This window comes from Monopterus albus, unplaced genomic scaffold (genome assembly GCF_001952655.1).
Source record: "Monopterus albus unplaced genomic scaffold, M_albus_1.0 scaffold3.1, whole genome shotgun sequence".
Taxonomy (NCBI): Eukaryota; Metazoa; Chordata; class Actinopteri; order Synbranchiformes; family Synbranchidae; genus Monopterus; species Monopterus albus.
In genome coordinates, this window is record NW_018127883.1 from 4,184,930 (window position 1) to 4,208,299 (window position 23,370).

At 41.5% G+C, this 23,370-nt stretch overlaps 3 protein-coding genes across 3 annotated transcripts in view; 2 read left to right on the forward strand and 1 right to left on the reverse strand.

Moving 5' to 3' along the window:
- itga9 (integrin, alpha 9) overlaps nucleotides 1–7,439 on the forward strand; it is a 42,321-nt gene extending 34,882 nt beyond the window's left edge. Inside the window, exons 24-28 of the mRNA XM_020602644.1 lie at nucleotides 528–653; nucleotides 823–942; nucleotides 1,025–1,120; nucleotides 3,580–3,699; nucleotides 5,068–7,439. Of these exons, the coding sequence (XP_020458300.1) occupies nucleotides 528–653; nucleotides 823–942; nucleotides 1,025–1,120; nucleotides 3,580–3,699; nucleotides 5,068–5,166 (561 nt within the window). The 3' untranslated portion in view covers nucleotides 5,167–7,439. The remainder of the gene's footprint in view (nucleotides 1–527; nucleotides 654–822; nucleotides 943–1,024; nucleotides 1,121–3,579; nucleotides 3,700–5,067) is intronic.
- A 5,105-nt stretch (nucleotides 7,440–12,544) lies between these two features.
- On the forward strand, nucleotides 12,545–14,151 carry LOC109961846 (uncharacterized). The gene is made up of 5 exons (XM_020603012.1): nucleotides 12,545–13,058; nucleotides 13,139–13,315; nucleotides 13,397–13,569; nucleotides 13,666–13,783; nucleotides 13,912–14,151. Exons 1-5 carry the CDS (start codon nucleotides 12,723–12,725, stop codon nucleotides 14,110–14,112), a joined length of 1,005 nt encoding a protein of 334 aa, XP_020458668.1. The 5' UTR covers nucleotides 12,545–12,722; the 3' UTR covers nucleotides 14,113–14,151.
- A 213-nt stretch (nucleotides 14,152–14,364) lies between these two features.
- zc3h6 (zinc finger CCCH-type containing 6) lies at nucleotides 14,365–23,168 on the reverse strand. Its single transcript, XM_020603001.1, has 12 exons — nucleotides 22,710–23,168; nucleotides 20,195–20,426; nucleotides 19,929–20,051; nucleotides 19,597–19,846; nucleotides 19,257–19,399; nucleotides 18,861–18,989; nucleotides 18,619–18,733; nucleotides 18,399–18,508; nucleotides 18,066–18,298; nucleotides 17,569–17,981; nucleotides 17,283–17,474; nucleotides 14,365–17,045 (listed from the first exon to the last, which is right to left on the reverse strand). The coding sequence occupies exons 1-12, from the start codon at nucleotides 22,793–22,795 to the stop codon at nucleotides 15,556–15,558; spliced, it is 3,516 nt and encodes a 1,171-aa protein (XP_020458657.1). The 5' UTR covers nucleotides 22,796–23,168; the 3' UTR covers nucleotides 14,365–15,555.
- Nucleotides 23,169–23,370: the final 202 nt, after the last annotated feature.

Below are 23,370 nucleotides of genomic sequence, written 5' to 3' on the forward strand. Positions count from 1 at the left end.
ATGAATCTTCACGCCAGCAATGGCAGCAGGAACACAGGACATGAGAAAGCACTGCAATAAAAGTGCAGATATGCTGGGTCGTAGCAGAGCAGACAATGAGGAAAGCCAAAGGAGATTCCCCCCCTCCAGATATGAGGAGAGGGGAAAGGGGAAGTGCTCCCCGGGGGCTGGGCAGTAAACCAGACACCCCTAAATCACTCCATATGGGAAATCTGCCTGGGAGGGGTACCTGCTTCTTGTTGGGTAGAAGTTCCTTTGAGCCTTGGACATTCAAAACAATAATGGGATTTGGCTATTTTAGGTGACAGAAGTGCTTGTGTCCACATTTTTTGATGCCAAACCCAAATCTAAATCTTTCTTTGCAGTTTAAACATGAGGAACCTCCTGCACTCCTTCACATCCTGTCACACATCCCATTTTAACCCAGTGCTGTTACACTTATGATTTTATTTTTGTTCACTAGATGTGATTTTACCTATACAGTGTTCAACGCAGCTCAGTTTTTCTGTTTCACTGTCCTGTTTCAGGTGGCCAATGGCCGGGGGAACTGCACCCCTCACAAAAACCCGACACCATGCACCATCCCCCAAGAAAAAGAGAGCCTGTTCCACTCCATATTTGCCTTCTTCACCAAATCAGGACGCAAAGTCTTGGTAAATATGAAGCCCTCGCATTTTATATTGACATCTCAGAGGTCAATGACAGCCCTGTGAGGATTCTTGTTTTTGTATGTTTAGTTTTGTTTTTCTTTTGTCAATGTAAAATCTGCTTACACATCCTTCTCTCCCCTGCACACTTTCTCCTTTCTACTCCTTTTAAAAGGACTGTGATCGGCCTGGAAGAGCATGTATGACAATCTCCTGCAGTCTAGGTCCACAGTTAAAAGAAGAAGCTTTAAGCATAGATATAAAACTTCTCCTCAACACTGAAATTCTTAGGAAGGTAGGAAACAAGCTTGATGAATTTAGTTGCAGGTTGTTGTGATTCTAATAGTTACAAGAATCCACCGTCTCTCAACCCACAGGATAGTTCCTCGGTGATCCAGTTTGTGACAAGGGGCAGTGTGACAGTGAGTGACAGGGCTGTGGAGGTGCCAACAGGCCTGCCAGAGGATATTTCTGTGAGTAATGTATATCATGAACATTGAATACATCATCTACCTACAGAGATTTGTCATTTTACCAACTCAGCTCAGCGTTTAGGTTTTGCAGCACACAGCTTTATTATTTTGCTCCGCTCTCACTCTTTCATCACCCTTGTTTCCAGGAACAGAAGTGTTTTAATGAAGAAGCTGATAAAGAAATGTTATGCTCTTTATCAAGCAACAATCAGGAAATAGTTATGTTGCTTCTGATCTGTTAGATGTGTTAATAGGCCAACAGTTTCTTAATGCATTCAACATATCAAGTTTATAAGGTGATCATTTCAAATAATACAGGTTTAAAGAGTCATTTCACCCAAATTACAACAACATATTTCCTGCACTCTTTTAATGATATCTAGCTAGATATCCCGGCCAGTATGGATACATGGAATTGTGTTTGTGCTGCACAAAGCATTTAAAAAGTACACTAATTACATATTTGACTGCAACACCCTTTTCCAGAATCAGTGTTGCTGTTATCATCAACTGAGAATGTTGTGTTCACAGGGACTATTTCTTTTAGTGACTGTGAGCTAGCTACCTCAAGACTTGGCCAAATAAAACCTAAATTAAAAACCCGTAGAAGTACCTAAGACAATGTATTTCTAACTTGACTGAACTGAACCTTTAAATCCTGGTAGCTTTCACTCAGTCTAGGTCATGTTCTGATGGGTTATTTTCAGTATAAAGGAGCCCAGGGAACTGCTGGGGCCTATACTGTATGGTGGCACTTCTGTTGGCTGTCTTTGTTTTCAGGGTCCTCAGCTGTGCTCAAGGACGTCCCCACTGCTATTTGCTGAGTGATTGAATGGCCCACCAGATCAGATGTGATGAATACAGTGAGCACCCAGCATGCTCGCAGTAGGATTGCTCAAGTGATTAGTTTGTTGACCAGGCAGCAGGACTCCTGACCCTGAGCTCCAGATGTGCTCAGGAAATTCAGACCTGCTATGAATATGTCCATACAATGCCACTCTTTCAGCACTTAGTGAGTGCGCTCATTCCAGGGACTATTACCTCCCTAGGTTTTAGTAAACAGAGAGACTGTTTCCCTCAGGATGCCTACTGGCTAGAGTACACACAATAAAGTATAATTTATGGTCCCCGGTTGTTCTGCTCTCAGCAAGTGTACTGGTTGTCAGCAGAAGAACCAGCTCACTTCATTATCACCTGAAAATGTAAACAAACCCACAAAAGGCCATGTGTGTTTATCATAAGCATGCAAACTTAGCATCACAGAGTTGAGTGGAGTGGACTCCTAGAATCAAACAATTTCACAAGTTAAATTGGGAAAGTCAGAGTCAGAGAGCATGTTTCGTGTCTTTTTGTTCGCGCAAGCGTTCAGGTATGCATAACAGTTGGATTCCAGAGCTCAGTGTAAGGGGGAGGTGTTAATGTGGGAAACCATTCAACAGAGAGATTAATCTTCACTTGGATTTGTCTTGGCTCACAGTTGGTGTCTCATGCCACATTTGTGTTCAAAGCCCAAGCAGCAGGGACACGCTGAGGCAGTGAAGTCAAGTCAGACACTGTCAATTCAGGGCAAATCAGTGTAAGCGATCAAAATAATTGTTCTGGAAATGACTCAAGTATTGAATTGCTTCAGAAAGCATTATCAAACTACAAAGTCTAAATGGTCATTTTACTGTTGCAAATAAAAACAACATTAGTTGTTAAAAATTCTAATAAAATCACATAACTGGTGCTAGAAAGTGATTTAAAATACTGTAATTGTGTTACCTAATTACAATAAATACAGAGCTTGTCACCAGATACAGCCTTCTTCCATTGCAGTTAAGCATTACTGTGTGCAATGGCTTGAGTGAGAACTGAGTTTATCCAGTAGGTCATGTCATGGGAAACAGCCTAAATGGCTTTTATTTATGGTGGAACTAGGCTGTAATTTTATGGGCTGCCAAGCCTCCCAGCATGGACAAGATACCTCAGAGTCAGCCTCATTATGAGCCTCAAGGAATCATTTCAAAAGTATGAAAACTGTAAAAGGGAATAAATGACAAAAACATAAAAAGCAACATCTGATATGACTGGTTGGTGTCAGTGTTGAATACCAAGACTACAGGAGTCTACAGCCATACCAGCATCTCTGTGAAGCTGTTCTTTGGCTTTGTGCTAAACGGTAATATCACCAGTATTTTATGTTTCTTGATTATATGAGTGATTGACTGCGCTTTATTTACAGTAAATAAAATCCATCAGTGCCCAGGTTCCTGCTGTATGATGATGGTGTTTTTTTTTTTTGTTTTTTTTTGGGGGGTTACAAATACCTCCTCTTGAGTCAAGTCATAAGCCCTGACAACTGAAACAAGATGTGTCCTGGTTGCTATTGTTGCTCTACATTACATCATTATCAGACTTAATGTCTATTTGTGTGCGTACCTACATGTGTGACTCACTGAAGCTTTGTTGTATTTCAGCTGGTCTTTGAGGCTCTCCACAGTCAGGAGCCAAGGGGTTATGTAGTTGGCTGGATCATTGCCATCAGTCTGCTGGCGGGAATCCTCATCTTTCTGCTGTTAGCTGTGCTACTCTGGAAGGTACACTGACACATGAACAGCTCACATCTGTCACAAAATTGCCTTTTTTTCAAGTGATGCTGTGCTGAAGCTACAGTAATTGCTAAACTTGTGTGACAGAAGCCTTTTGTCAAACTGATTAGATGTCAGTACAGTATCTAGTTGTACAGAGATGGCTGGAGGTGGGGGTGAGAGCATGGTTTGGGCCTTTAACAGCCATGTTAAGGACAAATCACAGACTGGATGATAATTCGCACCATACCACTCACATGAAAGAGGAATCTAAAGGGGTCCTGGCAATTACACTGATGTCCAGAGGCCCTGCTAGCACAAAATGTCTTTTCTTTTTAACTTCTTTATTTTCCACTGGGAATACCACAACTTGAACCTTGGAATGCTGGTCCTCGGATAAATACACCACCCCCCCCCCCCCCCCCCCCAAGGGAAACACATGTCCTGTATTGCTCTTTTTGGGAAATGCCTGAGGAGAGTGCAGGTCAATAAACAACATATGTAGCCAAATGCAGATAAATAAATGGCGTTGTAGTGAGAAAGGCAAAACCACAAGTTGCTGCTTTGTTTAGATACACACCTGAATCTGACCATTCACGTCTACTTTACCTTGATAAATGCGTGGAATTAGAGCAAAGTAACAACAGTAAAAAAAGGAAAAAAACAGCTTATTTCTAGGAAGTAATGACTTGATTTTCCTCTGTCCATGCTTGTGGCTTTGTGTAGTTTAGCTTATTAACTTCCTCATATTACTGCCGGCCATTTTTCACTACAGAAGAAATCTGAACTTGCATGCACTGTATTTAAAATTCAATGATACAATGCACCATCCAATGTTTGTCATAATGCAACTGAATGAAGAGGATAATTTAAATTTAAATATATAATACTGCATTACCACACAGACAACTAGCTTAGCTCTGTCCACAGGTAACATAATCCACCTGAAAGTACCTCTGAAACTTGCCAATTAATATATATTGTGTTTGTTTAAGCCATATAATAACCAAAATATAAACTGAAGAGGTTGTGGTTTTAATGGAGTTATGTGCCCTGTGTTAAAACAACAAAGGGGACAGTGTTGGTGGGGGTGTGTTGTTTTATGTACCAGTGAGACAATGAAATCATGGCATTTGTCTTAGCATATATGTGAGTGGTATTTCCAGCAGCTAGTGGACAGCCTTCAGGTCACTGCTTTGCTTTACCCATATCAAGTATGTTTCAGAGAGCTTATGATATGCTTTGGAAAATGGCAAGCAGTAATAAAATGTGTATGTGGGTTGTAGCTGTAGTGTAGCTGAAACAAGAAACGAAAGATCTGACCACAAATACACCTTACTAACCACCATAATATTTGTTCCTCCTGCTCTTTGACAGATGGGTTTCTTCCGTCGGCGCTACAGAGAGATCATTGAGGCTGAAAAGAACAGGAAGGACAGTGATGAAAGCTGGGACTGGATGGAAAAGAATCACTGAGATTTGTAGCAGGAGCCACAGAAGAGCCAGTGAGACTAGGGATTGGGTCAGGAGGGATCCAATAGCAAGGAGTTTCACAGGCCCAGCCAACCCCGTGGCACCAGGCCCTTCAATCTTCCATATGTGGAAGAGAAGAATATTCTCCATATTTTTTGGAGACTTGATTTATTTTTTTCAGTGGGTTGAGGTCCAGGAAACAAGCTTCTAAGGTGACAATGTGGCTTGCCAGGGGGCACTTGCTGGGCAGTTCAGCTAATCTCAAAGGAGGTCATTCCCAGCCAGCAGAGCAGGGTTGTTGTGGTGGAGATCTGCATCCACAGTGGGATGTGGAGATGGCATGAATAGTGGTGGACAACAAAACCCTCAGGGTTATTATATGGCAAATTTATTTTTTTACCTAGACTTTAAGCCATATTGTATAAAACTGGGCTTTGAGTCAAGATGAGGTTTAGAAGGCCATTATAAACATACTGGATCTAGTATGTTTTCCTAAAAGCACTGATGTTTGATAAGAATGAATGCCTTGGCTCCATAGCTTTACTTTTTTATGCCAAAAATATGTCCTGTATAGTATGTGAGTGGGGTCATTTGTATATTCAGTTCTTTCGGAGAGTGAAAGATTATATCTCTTCTGTACTATTTTAGCTTATGAATATCTGTATCACACATCTGACCGCCCCTGCCTCCCACTGATAATCATCTAACACTAACTTTGTGTTTTACACCCACACACACAATGATTAAAATGCTGATGTTGTCCGAGCTGCCTTGGAGGCTCTGAAGGCTGAAGTGCTCTCTGAGGTCTTTAGGTCCTCCTTCAGCATGTGTTAATCAACTGCACTGTAGAGTTTCCTATTACCACTTTATTTGTTGTGTTTCCTTTATTATCCATGCCTAAAATGTAGAGGATGGGTTGTAGCCGCCATTCACATTACCATTCCACTTGTTCTGGCTTTTTAACCAAGGTTTTTGTATGTGATAGAAGTGGATGTAACAAACGTGAATGTGAAGGACTCAAAATTTTACCTTTCCTCTCTCCAATGCTTTGAATAAACAAATGCTTTGGGAGTGCCATGTGCAGTAAGGCTGCTTTTGCAAGGAACTATTGCTCAGGTATGCAGCTGCCTTTTTAGATGGACCCCCCTCCAAAAAAAAAAGCTTTGAGGATATCTTAGTTGAATAGGTTGTGAATTCTCACTGAAAGAAAAATTTTTCATTGTATTCACTATAGGAGTCGATTCACAAATGACCTGATGATGATTTAGTTCTAAAACCTTTCTATATTTTACCGAACCAGGCCATATTTGCATTAATTTCACTATGTTAGTAGGCAATGGGTTTTAACATGAACTATAAGATACGTTACTGTCCACGATTGGAGTCCACCTACAGTCATTTACAGGGCATTATGGCATGAGTAATGCTCTAAGAATAGGTGGGAACGTACTGCACTCAGTCACCACATATAAATGAGCTCTTTGGGGCTCAGGGGGAAAACTCATTTTAAGTCAACATGGAGAGATGTCAGTGCTCTGAAAGTCTTCCACAGTCCACAGTTCATCGGTGCTTTGATTTTTACCCCCCCAGTCTGTTAAATGCTGAGCTAGATTGTGAACTGAATTTTGCAGAACACAGTGAATTAAAGTTATACATTTTAAAAGCTTTATTGCAAAATCCCATTTTCTAAAAAGTAAAATTATGCCAAAAAAAATAAGCTTTGATTTCAGTTTTGAAGAATTTATCATGGACCATCTGGTGTAATTGAATTATATTGAAACAAATGAAAGGTATGTGAGGATGAAACCCTGCAATCTCATGACTTTCTGGGTTGTTTTGCAGTAGACTGGAGTCAGATTTAAACATGCAATGCCAAAGATCAAAAATTTTATTTTAAGTGCTATACTTAAGTGCTAAGACACTTTATGGCTCATTATGATTGCTTGGCTCTCTGTTGTGCTGTGTGTATATTTAATTGTTCTGATACACTTTATTTTACCATTCAGTTCCACTGGCATCACAGCGTATGCTGTACATATTCACGTCTTCCCTCTGCATGCGTTAAACCAATGCTATATCTGTATGCAGGGAAACTGACACTTGACATTTTTTGGTAATTTTTTAATTGTGATGGTTATATTATGTTTATATATTTGTTGTCACTGTTCATCACACCGTTAGTGGGGGTTTTGTCCTGAGTATACTACTGTCACTTAATATCATTTCCAATATAGTGTGTCATATGTTTGATGTTCAAAGTCATGTTTGAGATTTATATTTATCTGTTGATAAATTTTAGAGTGAAATTTCATGACTCTGTATGATGTTTTTTCACCTTGGGTCCAGTGTGGTTTTTGGTTTGCTCACTAGTATTTTGATGGTGTGTGGTGCTCTCTGGTGGCGGCTTTGCTATGAATGTGCAGGCAAAAACCCAAGAATGGGAAAAACAAAAATCTACATATCCAAAGCCATCATAAAAATCTTTAGAATATATTTGCAGTAATATTGCTGTATCTTACATAGCATGTAGGTACTGTATATCTTAGAACTGACATGATTAGCCCATCAACAGATTATTAATCAGCAAATTTAGGTTGTCAATTTTTAATTTCACAAATAGGACGATTTTGTGCTTTTCACCATTATACCATGCAAGATTCATTCATTGCAAATTAAATCTCAGTGGGTTTAGTACTATTGGTTGGAAATTATGACAAGCATTTTTCACCTTTTCTCTGACTTTTTCTGGGGGTGCATATAGAATGGGCTACTTCCTTGCTTATATGCTCATATCAGGTTTTTAAGGCTTTGTGGGACAGCTGTTAAAGTGGGATAGTGAGCTACATGTGCAGTGCTTTTGTCAGTAAGGCTTTATTAACATGGAATGTCTGTAACAGCTGGTCAATTCATATTTACTTATCTAGGTCCAATTATTTCCCAGTCCATTTTCCATGAAGTTCCACTTGGCCCACAATGATGATGTCATACACATAGTGTTGACAAGTAGCCTAGTGTGGTGGAGAGTTTTCAGGATAAAAAAAAGCTTTAATGTCCCACTTTTGCTAAAGACACTTGTCCAAAGGAATAATCAGTTAGTCAAAAATTGTAATCAATAGATTAAATGATAATGACAATAATGTGCAGCTGCAGCACACAGTACATTCTGCTGCCAGGTTTGCATACACAACAATATGTCAAGCATAAAAGGCAGCTAATGACTGATAAACCTGATAGGACTGTGTTGCCTTGGTCAGGTGGCACCAGTTGCTATGAAACACCGTCATCAAGCACAGACTCCTTTGTGGAGTACTTTGAATTATTAATACAGCTACCACACTAACTACAGCAGGAACACTACAGCAAATGGAGCTGCTCACTTTCTTTTGACTGGAGTGAATTATTCTGCTAACCATGTCATCTTTGTTGGATCATGGGTTGGTTAGGACTGCAGCAGTGGAGCAGGTGGTTGCACCAATCGCAAGTCATTTATGCCACTTGGTGCTGTTATGTGACAGTGCGGAGGAACCTGAACAGTTCAGCCAGCTGGAGGGAGCAGCTCGGGGAGTGGCTAAAGCTACTGAGAACATGGCAGCAGTGGCTTCCAGGTATTACAGTGTGAAATATAGATGTACAGGTGCATTAATCCAAAAAGTCACATTTCAACATGTGACACTGTTTAATTTATGCAAGAGACTGACATATATTATCAAATAAACACCAGGGATTTGTTTTTCTTTTTAGGCATATCGGCGAGACAGAGGATGAAGTGTTGCGCATGGAGATGTCATCTCTCTTAGAGTCAGTCACTGTGTCTGGACAACATGTGCTGCTGGCAGCCCAGAAACTCAACATCCAGCCCAGTTTGCCTGAACACAAAGAGGAACTCATCATTGCCACACAAAATGTCTTCCTTGGAGTAGTCAGAGTAATGCTTGAGTTTTCTTCTACTGGTAAAAATAAATGTCTACAAATGTATTACCAAATATACACGATGTTATAAAGTATTACCCCTTTTTAAATAAACAGAGAACAGAAAGGCTGCAATCTCCAAAGCCAGGCATCACCTGATTAAAAGCAGGTTCCAGTACATTAATCTTCAACAGCTGCATCTGCCTTATACTTTCTCAGAGGTTTCCTTAAATGGAAATACTACTCAGTCCTACAAGACACCAGTGCTGGTTGTTTTAAGTGTTACAGCTGGAATATCTCAGCTATTCCTCCATGATTTTTGGCCTAAACATGCACAATGTTATTATAAATACTAGTTCAAATATTCCTGGTATTAATGTAGGATTATAATATTGATTATGTCCATACAAACACATACGTATATATGGTCAGCATGAGTGTATCAGCAAGACTTTCACTAGCTGAAGTGCCATATGGGACTATGAATGTTTGTATCACGTTATGGCAATCTACCCAGTAGTTGTTGAGCTATTTCAGTGTGAACTAAAGTGGTGGACTGACTGGTGACAGACAAATGTCTCTATCAACAGCCTTATGTCTCTAGCATGGCTAAAAATGCTAAAACTCTTTGGGTGCAATAACAGCTAACCTCTCTTCTGTCTCTCTGCTCCTAGGTTCTTTTAGTGGATGATGATGCCGCTGTCAGAAGAGTCATATCTGCTGCTGATCGGGTTTTGGAGTACCTCTCTGAGCTGGGCTCCTCTTCTGACATGAAGTCCCTGCTCAAATCTTTTCAGGTGTTTTCTGATGCCCTGCTTCTCCTCAACAGTCTGACAATGGAGCGAGCAGGTTCCTTGCAGGATCCCAGTCAAACAAAACAACTTCTTGAATCCTTGGACACCCTGAGGAGGTGCATCTCTATGTTACACACAGCCATGTGCACAACCATCAAACACCCTACAAGTGAGCCGGCACAGGCAGCCAAGAGGTACATTCTAGACAAAGTGCAGAGCACTGTGAGCGACATTGTTACAACTCTGAAAAGTGAATGTCATGGCAGATCACTAGGTCCTTGCGGGTATTACACAAAGAGGAAGAACAGCCTGTTGCAACTACTTACAAGTTCCTCCACCTCCTCAATTCAAGGCACTGGCTTTGATAGCATGGTAAGAGAATTTGTGTTTCACTGTATGGTCGTGGCAAACTCTTCACGTAGAGAGTTTCAGCAAAGAGTGGTGGCTCATTGTCGTTACATCCTGCAGTTCTGGTCAGATATAAAAAGGATTTCAAAGTCAGAGGATTCTGATGGTTCTGAGCAGACCCTTGAGATGACCTACACTTGGATGGTGCATCAAATACAAATGCTTGACAATGCCATGATGACTGCTGTTCTTTATGAGGTCTTGGACACGTTTCTTGTAGCATCTTCAACATATGATGGTCTTTTAGGTGTAACAAAACAAGTCCTGGTTGCAGATTCTCCTGTGAAGATGGATCTGAACTTTATTCAGCCTTTAGTTGAAGATTTCATATCTTCCACTTATCAAATAATCCAAGTGGCAAATTTTATCTCATCTCTGGCTGTCGATGCAAAAAGTCTGGAGAACGTGGAGAACTCACGTGCATGCCTTACAAGACTAAGAGCTCAAATTGCTCCACTTTCACTGGAGCTGCCAGATAATTCAATGCAAACTGTTCAAAGGCTTCATGAGGTGTGTCAAAAATGGGAGGAGGAGACTAATCAGCTTCAGGATGCATTGAGTGATGTAATGGATGTGAGAGAGTTCACTAGTATTGGTATAAATGAGATGATCAGTGACCGGCATGGATGTGATGCAGCGTACAGAGATCAGAGCTCTAAACTGTTTAATGAGCATGCAACAAACCTCATTTGTCACATGAAGCTGGTGATTCGTTCAGTGAGGAGGCTCCTGGACAGGAGTGATGACCCCATCTACAGGAATGGCCTCCTGGTCCTGCTGTAGCAGGTTCAGTCTTCCCAGACCAAAGTGGGTGAGTCAGTTAAGAACATGCTTTTAGGTCCCAGTCTCAATGTGGATGCCTATTCTACCTTCTCGAACAATGTTTCCACTGTCATTCAACATTTTAAAGTGCTAAGAGAGGGACTGGATGGCCAACAGCATCCACATCTCCTCAGCCCACTGCGAGAGCGGGCACGTCAGACTGAAACTTCACAGTCATGTTTAACAGTCAAAGACACATGTGAACTGAACCTTGAACTGAACCTAGATCATATCATAAGAGGCTCTTATTCTCCTGTTGTGGAGATTAGGGAGAGGGATTCCCATACTGAACAAGAGAAGAAGCACTCACATGAGGAAATCATAGAAGCGGAACTGACTCATAAATATTACAGCAATGATTTAAAAGCCCCAGCTGTCGTCGATGTGCCCCAGCTGACCCACAAACCTCTTGAATTTGGCCTTTTACCCCTCTTGAATGAAGTTGTGACTCTGACTAAAAGGAAAGATGTGCCAGTGCTCAACCAGGCCTGCACTGGTGTTCTTGAGCTGTCAAACTGTTACACGCAAGCTGCAAAGGAAGCCCTGTCCATTGTCGATGTGATTGACTGCCAAACATTGGAAAGTTTTAGAGCAAACCTGGTGTCGGTGACTCCGCTGCTTGTCCGAACAGCTCAAGAGACAGCAATGAGCTCAGCAATGAGCACAGAGAGCATCTACAAGTACAGCACACAGTTTTCTGACCTTATTTACAATATCCGAAAGGTTTTACTGCCAGTAGCTGGAACCTGGTATCATGTTGTTTACACTGAGCTGCAAAAAAATCTCTCAACAATAGTAGCCACTGTTACACAACAACTAAATGAAGTGATGACTTTATGTGCCGACATGGTCCAGGTCTTGACATCATCTGATTTAACCTTACAACATGACAGCCAAGAAACATTCAGTGTTTTACACAGTAAGCTGAACAAAGTCCATAACAACACAAAGTACCTGGCTGAGTTCTCTTCCTCACTGGAAGGTCAGATAGATCAGCTAGATGGACTCTGTATCCTCTGGGGCCTATCTATTCAGATTGTGCTGAATTCTATGGATAAGATTTTGGGAACTTCAACTGCAATGAACCAGTTGAGCCCTCAGAAACAACTATCAGTGTTGTCTGAGAACTCGCTTCGAATCCAAGAGGCAGCAAGGCTCACCAGCCTAAACTGCAAAAGTGCTTACAAATCACAACAGTTAACAGGATACCAGGATGAGCTAAAAACACTGACTGAAACCTACCTGAGAGCTGCCGAAGAGCTTGACATAATGCCAAGTGTGGTGCAACTTGCAAAATCAGAATTTTTTCAAAGACATCTTTTTATTAAAATCAGAGTTCTTTGTGGTCATTTAAGCAAAGCAAATAAGGGTTATGACACTGCACTTCAAGATATTGTCAGTAGTGCTTGTTTTGCTGCTCAACATTTCAGAGAGAATGACACAGAAGATGCAGAGCAAAAGTTTGAAAATGCAGTACAAACACTTATTGAAAATGTAAAATCTGCAACCAAAAGAGTCGAGGACTGTTTAAACTACATCCGTGACCCACACGCACGTTCCAATCTGAGATCTATCAATGACCACCTGTCTTTTCAAATCTCAGATATAATTAGCAAGGCAAGGCTCATGGTAGAGACGTGTTACATTTGTGACACCCTCAGTCTGGAAGTGCAGATACAGTGCTGGTCAGCCAAAGCTCACTATGTGGTGGAGGAGATCAAGAAGCAAGATGGGATTCACCAAGAGGTTAAAGAGCACATCAAAGCTGGTCTAGAGGGAAGAACACCTGAGGATATCACAGAGGTGTTGGCTACAATCCCATGTAAAGTCAAAGAAGTGGAATTTCCCTTTCTCACAACAATGTCCTGGCAGAAAGGTGACACTGAAAGTGTAGATACTGCAGGACCCAATATGAACGTACTAGCTGTGGCTAAATATGGACCTGGAACCATGGAAAAAAATGTAAGTATTTCATGACAAGATTTTACCGATCAGTGATTCCTTTATGTCACAGTAATTCATTTGCTTGCTTTTCTCTGCAGGATCGTGCTGGGTCTGGTGCATTCAAAGAATCTTCACTGACCTACACCTCCCTTTACCTAAAGCAAGAAAGTGACAGCTGGGACCCCAAGGACAACAGAATTGTTCAGGTGACCAGGAAGATGGCTGACACAATATGTTATATGACTCAGTACTTGAAGAAGAAAGGCCCAATACCGGTAAGGACCACCAGGGGCCACTTTTCTACCCAAGTCTTGATATTTGCAGGAACGATTATTCACAGTCATTCCTTTTCTCAGAATAAAGAGGCATTTGTCGCTGCAGCCAAAGATGTGATCTTGAACTGCCAGACAGTGACTCAGTTTATAAGAGTTATTGCCAACCACTGCCTGGATAAACAGTGTACAGTTGAGCTGTCCCTCGTTGTTGAGCAGATTCTCACCATCACCAGCCAGCTCAATATCATCTCCAGGTCAGAGGAGCTTGGACATCAACTTAGTACAAAACATACTGAAATATTTTAAAAAGTGTAAATGAAAGTAATAATGTTTCTTCATTGTTTTCTTAGTGTCAATGCTGTAACACCTCAGTGCAAATCATCTGATGAGATCTTGGTGAAGAACGCCCAGAATCTACTCCAAACAGTCCTACGTGGGGTCCATGCTGCAGAGACTGCCTGCATCACAGTAAATATAACACCACAAATATCCTGTACTTACAAACCTGTAATGCTATGAGGTCCTATGAATTTATCTGACCTCCTGTGAATTGCCTCCTGAGACATTAAAACCATACAATTCCACTCTTGCTTCAGGGTTTGAAGCAGCCTGAGCCAAACTCAGACGGTGCAGAGGCCACAGCTTTGTGTTTCCAGTGGAGGAGGAACCTAGAGATCCATCGAGCCCAGCAGACTTCTAACCTAGAGACAGATGAGCTGGGTTTGAGGAAGACATCATCACATGCTGTGGCACCCACTCTTGTCCCAACAGTTGGCGTGCACGACAGTTACAAGTGACCACTACCCACTGCTAGATATGGAGCCCACTAAACCCCTGAAAAGCTGCATCAAACATGGAGGACATGAAACACTTTGTATTGGGACTGGTATCTGATATGATAATGAACACGCCCTCCAACATGATAGACGTTGCTTGATGTTCAGCTCTTATGTAAAATTGCTGATCTCTTTATTTCACATATTCATAATAAAATTACTGAAATGTGACAAGCATGTATGTTGTTAAAACATCACAACAATAACCACCATACTAACAGGAAAAAATAAAGCATTATTCATTATAACACTCAAAAACACACTTTACTTGTGATACAAAATAAGCATTTACAATGTCAGTTATGAAAACAATAGAAAAGTAAATAGCTTAATCTCAGTCAAACAAGAGTAACTTTCCGAGCTTACAGAGCTGTCAGTTAAAACAAACTACAAGGTAATGTCCCCTTGATATATCTGCATTATCACCAAGATAGTATTTCTATCTTTGCATGATACACTAGAATACCTTCTTAACATCTTATTCTGATAAAGATATGTTTTGAGGAAAAAATAAAAAAGACTGACATTTCAAGAGCTACTTACAAGCTTGCTAGCAGTGAATGTTTTGAGGAATTACAATTAACATCCATTTACTGCTAGCAAGTTTAAAAGGCTTATAAGAGTAACATCCTCAACAGGTTTAGGCCATTTATAGTGAAGTCCAACAATGTACAAAACTTGAAATTGAACAGCTGCAATGTTACAAAATTATACAACGTTTCTTCTCAGATAAAAAGGGAACTGTCTCAAATGGGACAAAAGCCTCTGCAAGCTAGCTTAACAGTGGACTTTACTGTACTGTAATTTAAGCAAGGAACACATGAATATCTGCATCTCAACATCAGCACACGTACTGTGTCTGTAACTTTCAGGCAAACTTAGTCAAAAGTACCCGCACGAATTCTTTTTTCTCATACCATGTTGACAAAAAAAAATCCCTTAAGTGAGCACAAGTGCCTTGGAATAAATGTGTAAATACAAATATTCTCAAGGCAATTCTCATAATTTCTCAATTGATTACTTGAGTGAATGATAACTTCTACCGGGTGTAATGCCAGAAACAAATACAGAGTTTAGTAAATAACATATGAACCCGTTCTTAGTAAAATCTTTTTTCTTTCAGGTCTATAGCATTCATAAAAATGACCAAGACTTTAACATATGCACTTTTAAAACACTTTTCTGCATTAATTATTTTAAAAGGACCTCTTCAGTGCATTTGTGCACATATCCAGCATCACCTCCATACTGTCAAATGTGTGGTGCACTAGTAATTATATGTGACTCTATACACCATCATTTATATACAGAAATAAATAGATTTGTGTAAAGCTAAATAATGATTAATAGATGTGTCTCATTCGTACAAACCTTATGAAACTCTGTATTTTCATACTGGAGTGTTTACTGACAGAAAGGTGAAGCAGTGGGATCAAAAGTCTTGAACACATCTTTAAGTGTTCTGTCATCTTCCTCCTCCTCTGGATCCTCCTGTTTTGGTTCCTCCTCCATAGTCTCTTCCTGCTCCTTCTTTTCTTCTGCTTCTTCTTGTGCTCCTGTAGAGCCCTGTCCTCCTAATTTGGCCTGCCTGGTGTCGGTGTACTGGGGTCGGATTAGCCCAGCCAGTGCCTGGATGGGGAGGTTATGAACTGCAGGGGGTTTGACAAGTGAGGCTGGAGGCACAGTGGGAGAACCAGAGGGTGGAGTCTGATCTGAGACAGCCTCTGTGCTTTTGGCTTCCTCGAATAAGCCACTTCGTTGAGTTGGTGAGAGTGATAAGGGTGGAGTAATGTCTTTCTTTGCAGGGTGTTTCAGAATCCCTGCCTTTTTAGGAGGCTCTGCTTGCTCCCTCTGAGTAGGCTCTGTTTGAGTACGAGGATCATACAGACTGATGCCCCCAAGAATTGTAGTAGGACTCTCCAGCCCAACTCCAGAGGATGCTAGACGAGGGGCATACGGTGGTAACCTCTCAGGCTCTGGCTTGGCTCTGGCAGTGTGAGGAGCAGAGTTGGCACTGGCCTTCTGTAACCTAGGGTCAACAACTCCACCCCCAGACGAGGGCTCTTTCTGACCGAGTAGCTTGGAGTCCAGACTTCCTGTACGCTTGAGTCTGGGGTCCAGAGTCTTTTGCTGTCGAGGATCCACAGGTCTCTCAGTGGAGGATCGAGACTCTAGAGATCCGGAAGCCAGTCGACTGAGACGTTCTTTCAAACGTGCAGTAGCCAGTCTCGGATCAGACAGTGGAGGACTGGAGATGGGAGGATGGTCAGGCAGGCTTGCTCGGTTCATCTGAGCATCAGCAATTAGGGGTGGAAGTGGCAGGTTGATGGAGTGTTCCTGTTTGGGCACCAGGGATGGGATGAGGTCCTCAGGGGCCCATACCACTGTTTGAGCAAAGGCAGGTCGCTGGAGCAGAATGTCCACCCGAATGTGGCTGAACTGCTTTAACTGACAACGAGGGTCCCGCAGTACCACACTGGGGCTGGCCTCTAGAGGGATGAGAACAGCTCTGTCCCTGAGCTCCCGCTCTCCATCATCCTCCTCCTCTCCTGCAGGAGGTTTCTGAGGCACAGGGTGGCTCTGCAGGCGAGAGGAACCTGTCTCCATCAGTCTCATCTTCCTGGGGTCTCTGGAGAACCGTGGATCTGCAGCCCCATCTGACTCCTTTTTTACATCAGGGGGTCGCTGTCGAGGGTCTGTCTTCATACGAGGGTCACTGGGTGGGGCCCTCTCCTTCACAAGCCGAGGATCACCCAGTGGTGGAGCCACTGCAGCAGCCTGGGTGGGGTTGGTCTGAGACAGCTGCATCTCATTCTGTTTCTTAAGAGATTTCAGAATGGAGGCAACACAGCTCCCATCCTCCTCATCACTCGAGTACCAGTTTGTAGTTTCATCTCCAAAAAAAGAAGATACATTCATAATTAAATGTTTGTTCTCTCAGAGGAGATTTGGAAATTATGAACACCTTGACACACCTGGGGCTTGTTCCAAAAGGTTTTCAAATGTATTTGGACCATTTTCCAGCACAATACAGGCCTTTTCACTTTCCATTTCTGAGTGGGGTCTGGGCTTTACTGGGTTTCATTTTATCCTAATTCAGCAAACCTCATTCTTTGCACTCGGACACTTACCTCTGTTTGCGTTATCATCCTGGCCTTCTGCTCTCTGTGGCTCACTCCCCTGTGGATGTTCCTCTTGTTGCTGCTGCTGTTGCAGTGTCAGGTGTAAAAATATCGCTTTCTGTATTGCTGATGGTAAAGACTGCAACTGTGACTCTGCACCCATCTGCTGCTGGAGGTTTGTTATGAAGGCCAGACCAGGGTCTACAACATTGAAAATCAAATAAAAAATATTTTTGCAATTTCTGAAACTGTTCAAAGGTAATTAACCTACTGGATCACTAGATGAATATGATACCTTGTTGACCCATAGCCTGGTTATGGAGAAAGCTGCCGATAAACTCTGCTGGGTTCTGACCTAATGATGGAAAGGGGAAGAGACTTTGCAACATCTGTACATCTGGTATAGGAGGGAAAGGGGGCCTCTGCATATTCATCTGAGGGTTGGTACTGGGTCTGGTTGCATGGAAGGGTGGAGGTTGGCTGGAAGGGATCTGCGGCTGCACTGGAAATTCATGTGGTGGGTGCTGTCCTGGGGGGCTCTGTGGCATGGGTGGTCCAGTGGGGTGACTCATGGAACCAGGTGATCCAGGGGGAGGAATGGAACAAGCAGAGGGGCCTGAAGGCAACATAGCTCCACTCTGTGCATCCTCTGCACCTCCACTAAATGAGGTGGTGCCTTCACCCTGAGTCTGGGGGAAGTTGGATCCACTGAAAAATAAAGTAGACCGTCAGATTGAGGATAAGCTCCAAGCGCTCTTTGATTTGAGTTTGATTACACCATTATTTAGTTACCTCAGACCAATTTTGTGTGCTAGGTCTACAGTAGGTTGAACCTTGATTTCAAACAGGGAGGGAATCTTCTTCCCCGCTTGGCCAGAGGCTCCATCAGTAGGGCTGCTCTGACCGGGAGTTGGCAGCAACCCCACCCCAGGAGGCGGCTTCGGAAGTGGGATGATACCCTGTTTTCTCAGATCCTCTAGCTCCAACTCATCTTCACGAGCGTTCTCCTCTTCAGTGTTAATTATCTGCCAAATGAGTCAGAAAGCAGAAATAACACAATTGAGCTGGGAATCTTATGGCACAGAGGTGTTAAAAGCCAAAATCTTAATTCTCTCTTTTCCTTACCTTATCAAGCAGCTCTTTGGTCACATCGGTCAAAACCTCATGGGAAAATTTGCAGTTGTCCCCTTGATAACATTTGGCTCCAGTATGAAAGAACTTGCATGGGTATTCATGTGCATCACTGGTTAAGGTACAGGACTAATTACAAGGTATGATGAGATTTCACTTAATTATGCAATTTCACAAAATGTAATTAACAACCATAGTCATTACTGAAGGATATTGTGCATATAAATGCACTTATCTCCTTTACTGCAGTATCCTTGGAGGTAAAATTTACAAAGTTCCTTTTTCTTATCTGGTATAACAAGTTCATGTTCAAACTTGCACTGTTCCCCCTGTATAGAGAAAAATATGTTATCATTAACCCAGGAAAGTGATTTTTTCTTTTAAATATATTTTTCATTTTAGCACAAATAGGCTTATGTTATTAAAGCAAGCAAAAGAACATTACTGAAGCTGTACCTTGATGCATCGACCTTCCAGGAAATACTTGCAGATGTATCTGCCATTGTGTTCAACTGTGTGTTGATTGATGAACTCCTTGCTCATAATTGGCCGTTTTTTCTGAAAAGCGGAGGGATTTTTTCCTTCCTATGACACAAAATAATCACAATGTGGTCTCAGTTTTGCCTAATTTGTTATCGTCATATAAAGCATAGTCTTTTTCTTATTTTATTGGTTCACTGTGAATACTGTAATCGAGCAGCCTATTTTTCACATTTTGACTGTCGGTCAGTTTTCTAAAAATTAATATGATGCAGACAATAACAATGCTGCACGTGCATTACTTTAGCTTGATTCCCCATGACTAAATTAATACTAATATAAATATCATTTAATTCTCAAGGTCATATTTACCAGTGCCATGTCTTCCATGCCCTGGTCTCCTCCTCGACCTCTTCCACGTCCTCCCCATGGTTTGCCCTTCAGCTTCTTGTTCTTGTTGAGCATCCCTCGTCCCCTTCCTGGTCCACTCCCCCTACCTCTTCCCCTCTGCCCAACTGAAAATCATATTATGGAAGAAGTGATCAAACTCTGTATTCTATTGATGCACAACATTACATTTGCTAATTTTACTTACTTGAAGATGTTTTTAGGTTAGTACACTGAACATTTTATCACTCACAGTAAATTCTAGATAAATCATTACAGCAGTTGTCAGATGTCAAATGTATTTGAATTTGAAAAGCATTCATACACTGCTGTTGTTTCAGCCCCCTCATACTTCCTCTCTTCATCTGGTCTTTAGCATGGTATCGCTTTCCCTGACTTGGGGAGGATGAATCTTTTGACTGCTGATACTCAGACATGTCATCTTCATAATCATCCTCTTCTTCATCATAATCATATTTGTCATCACTGTAGTCGCTGTATTTGTCAAACTCGCTGGTCTTGTGTAGCGGCGACTTCTGTGAATTGTTGTGGCTTCCCTTTGAATCTCGCCCGTGCTGTCAAGTCAAAGACAAAAATGTCACCTAATAATGCTTACGTGAGTATGAAGCATCAGTGTGCCGACTGTGGTGAACTCACCTGAGAGGACTGGCCATCGGACTCGCGGCTAGATCCCTGGTTCTTCCTGTTTTTGGGCCTTTCTGGTCGGTCGTAGTCAGAGTCGTAACTGTCAGAGCTGGAGCTGCTGGAAGGGGAGTGATGCTGAGGAGAAGGCAAGGGGAACAGGAGGAAAAAACAACATTAAAGTAAATTTTGAATTAGTCCAAGTAGTTCGCATTCATGCCCCAATTTACCATAGCATTAACAGATACTATGTTGTAATAACACGTATAACAGCATCTTACTTTCGGTCTGTCATGTCTCCTCCTTTTAGACCTCCTCTTCTCTCTGGTCTTTTTGTATCTTTTCCTGGAATGCCTGTGAGTCTTTTCTTCTTTTTCTCTAGCCTTGTCTTTTTCTTTCTCTTTTTCCTTCTCCTTGTCTTTGTCCTCATTCACTTCTGTAGCCTCTTTGTTTTCCTCTTCAATTCCAATCCCTTCATCATCTATTTCTCCATCTTCCAGTTCGCCATCCTCTCTAAAAAGTCAACAATATTCAAAACAGTGAGTGTAACGTTAAGGGTTTAAATACTCCATTGTGTCAATGTCAAACTTTTCACCACCTGAGCAAAACATCTGATAAGCAAATAATCAAAAATCACCTGTTGTAATAATTGACATAAAGCTGTGACAGTGTCTTTCACCTTCATCTGTAACAAACCAGACACCTTAAGGATCTCCTGTACCAAAAACGTCCCAGTAACAATTCAAGACTAAGTGTTTATTTCATGTGAACCAGTTTTTTATGGAAACTCAACCTCAGGTTGGGTACAATCTATGAAACCTCATCCATTTACATTATATAATTACAGCCTGTGGACATAGATGAGTTAAGGATGATTTAGTAAAATGACCAAGGACCATTAGTACTGTAAAATAAATGTAAACTCTCTTATTTAAATGAAAAAATGGCAGAGGTGTTGGTGGATTTTCAACATTTCAACAAACCCTGAAAGGCCTGGGCATTACAGGAGGAACTCTCCAAAGGAACAACTATTAAAATATCTAAAAGCTAGAAAATACAGACAGAAGTAGTAGAATCCTCTACACTATTAGTTATGACCAGTACATAAGAATAATTTGACCTTTTTGCCCAGTAGTTCACTGCAGCCCCCATGACCCATGTGTGTCTTCAGAGAACTTGTTAAAACATGACTGAGGTGGTGACCACATGAGTTTGTCACATACTCAGTTTGCAGATTATTAGGTATGCCTAGCTCAAGCAAACACAATCTAATCAACAGTCTTGTAATAAATCCTCCTTCATGAAGGTGGTAATTGTACAGAGAGGAGTTTCTCTTATTTAGTCTACCTAATAATTCAACAGCACCACAAACCACATCTTCCAAAATGATCATACAGTTGAAAAAACACATCCCTAAAACAGTTTCAACAAAGAATAACCGTCACCTACATGAAGGCGGATTTATTACAGGACTGCTGCATTAGACTGTGTTAGCTTTAGGGGTGTACCTAATAAACTGCCAACTGGGTGTATGCTGCTTTTATAATCTGTCACACTTCAGACATGTATTTTAAAGGTACATTTATCCAGTTGTAATACTAAACCTAGGAGATTGCAAGGAAGCTTTTATAGCACTTTGTTTAAATTAAACATTATGCCTGAAGTGGCAGTGAGTCAAATATCTAAAACTGAAAGTAACACATGCATTATAGTAATACACATAGCAAGTGTTTAATGTAAAAGTGCAGCCTAAAAAGTTTGTTTAATGAAAATACTGCTTCATAATAAAGTATGACAATGGTGCAGTATACTGTATATCATAATTTCATTGTTATTGTATTCATATCATTTGTCTGCTGCTTAAAAATATAGTGCAGGTAGAAATAAAAAAAAACACTATGAAATGAAAAAAGTGTCTATCCACTGTTAGTGTCTGGTTTTACAGATACTAGCTGCCACATCCTCTGACACCAGTGGAGATCAGGCTTCAACTCGACACCCTCCACAGCCAAAGCTACCTTAACACTGTACACCTAATCTTCACTTTTAGTCCAGTTAAAGTAGAGGAACCTCAAAATCCACTGAAGATTTACCAACTACTACTGCTACTGGATTTTTTTCTGGAATTATTTTTCTGACCCATTTTAATATCTCAAAGCAGTGGTGTCCATCTGTAAGAGGTATCAGATGTCCAGTGGTAGGCATGTATGGCCATCAAGATTTTTCCACTAACCAAATATAACACTAGCTGCTGGTGCTTCTTTGATTGAAACCAGTTAATCACCTGGTGTAGTCTTTGACAGTAAACTCGTTGCCCTGTTGGGATTACAGACCAACCACAAAGACTTAGTCTAAAACAGCAGGCAACCTCAACACAATCTCAACCCTGCTTGAACCGTTTCTGCAATGCTGCCATGTGCCCGGTAGGGGGAGTACGAGGATGGGCGTGGCATTTACATCATATACATTTGCATAGTCTCCTGCAGATGGCAACAATGAAACCATGAATCCACCCCAGAACCCTACCACAACAACACCAACGATGAAGTCTGCTATCTTGCATGAAAGTGATGATGAGTGAGTCTTTTCGACGCGGTGATGGGAAATCTAGGCTATTTGGACAGCGTTATTCAAGTGCACCAAAGAGGCATGCAAAGAATTTTGAAGGGGGAAACCGTGGAAATGTCTCTATACCCTGCAATTCATGGTTAAAAAACAGTAACACAAGCATGTAGACCCACAGCACTGAAACGCACAGACGAGCGTATTAAGAATTGCATAAGAATATTACTCGACCTTTCATCCCCTGCAAGCTCAGAGTCTGTCATGTTTTTGTCAAGAACAGGGGCTGGGGGACTGGAAACAAGGCTCACAGAAGCCATTGGACAGCGGATCTGCCTCCCTTCTCTCCGGTACAAGAGTGAATTAACTCAGTCACTCAAGGAGACGTTGGGTTATGAGAGATGCTGCAAGATTTCAGACTGGAAAAAACTCACGGTGTTACATGTCTCGACAGAGACAGTAAACAGACACTCTCCTCTTTCATATCAATGACGTTTTAACTCTGTGAGCACAGCTTGATACCCCGCTTTGCTAATGTCCCGTCGGTTGACAGCTGCCAAGGTGAAATAGAGGAAACCGAGGGAGAAACAGACAGAAATGTAACCATGTTCGTTGATTTCTGCATCTTCATAGGCTTTCTCAATAGGTACATCATCTCAAAATGGCTTCTGAGTTCTGCAGCACATTCCTCGGTTATGTACTCACCCACGTATATATATAGTCCTCTCCGGATCTATCTAACTTGTATGCAACAAACTCTCATCAGCAATTGGTCAAACGTCGCACGGGTAAAGAAAACTGCGATTCTTATTGGCTAAAAGCAATGCCACTTATTGCTAAATTCTGCTTCAACGAAGTGTATACGACGCTCATTTTCTCCCTTTGTCATTTTTTA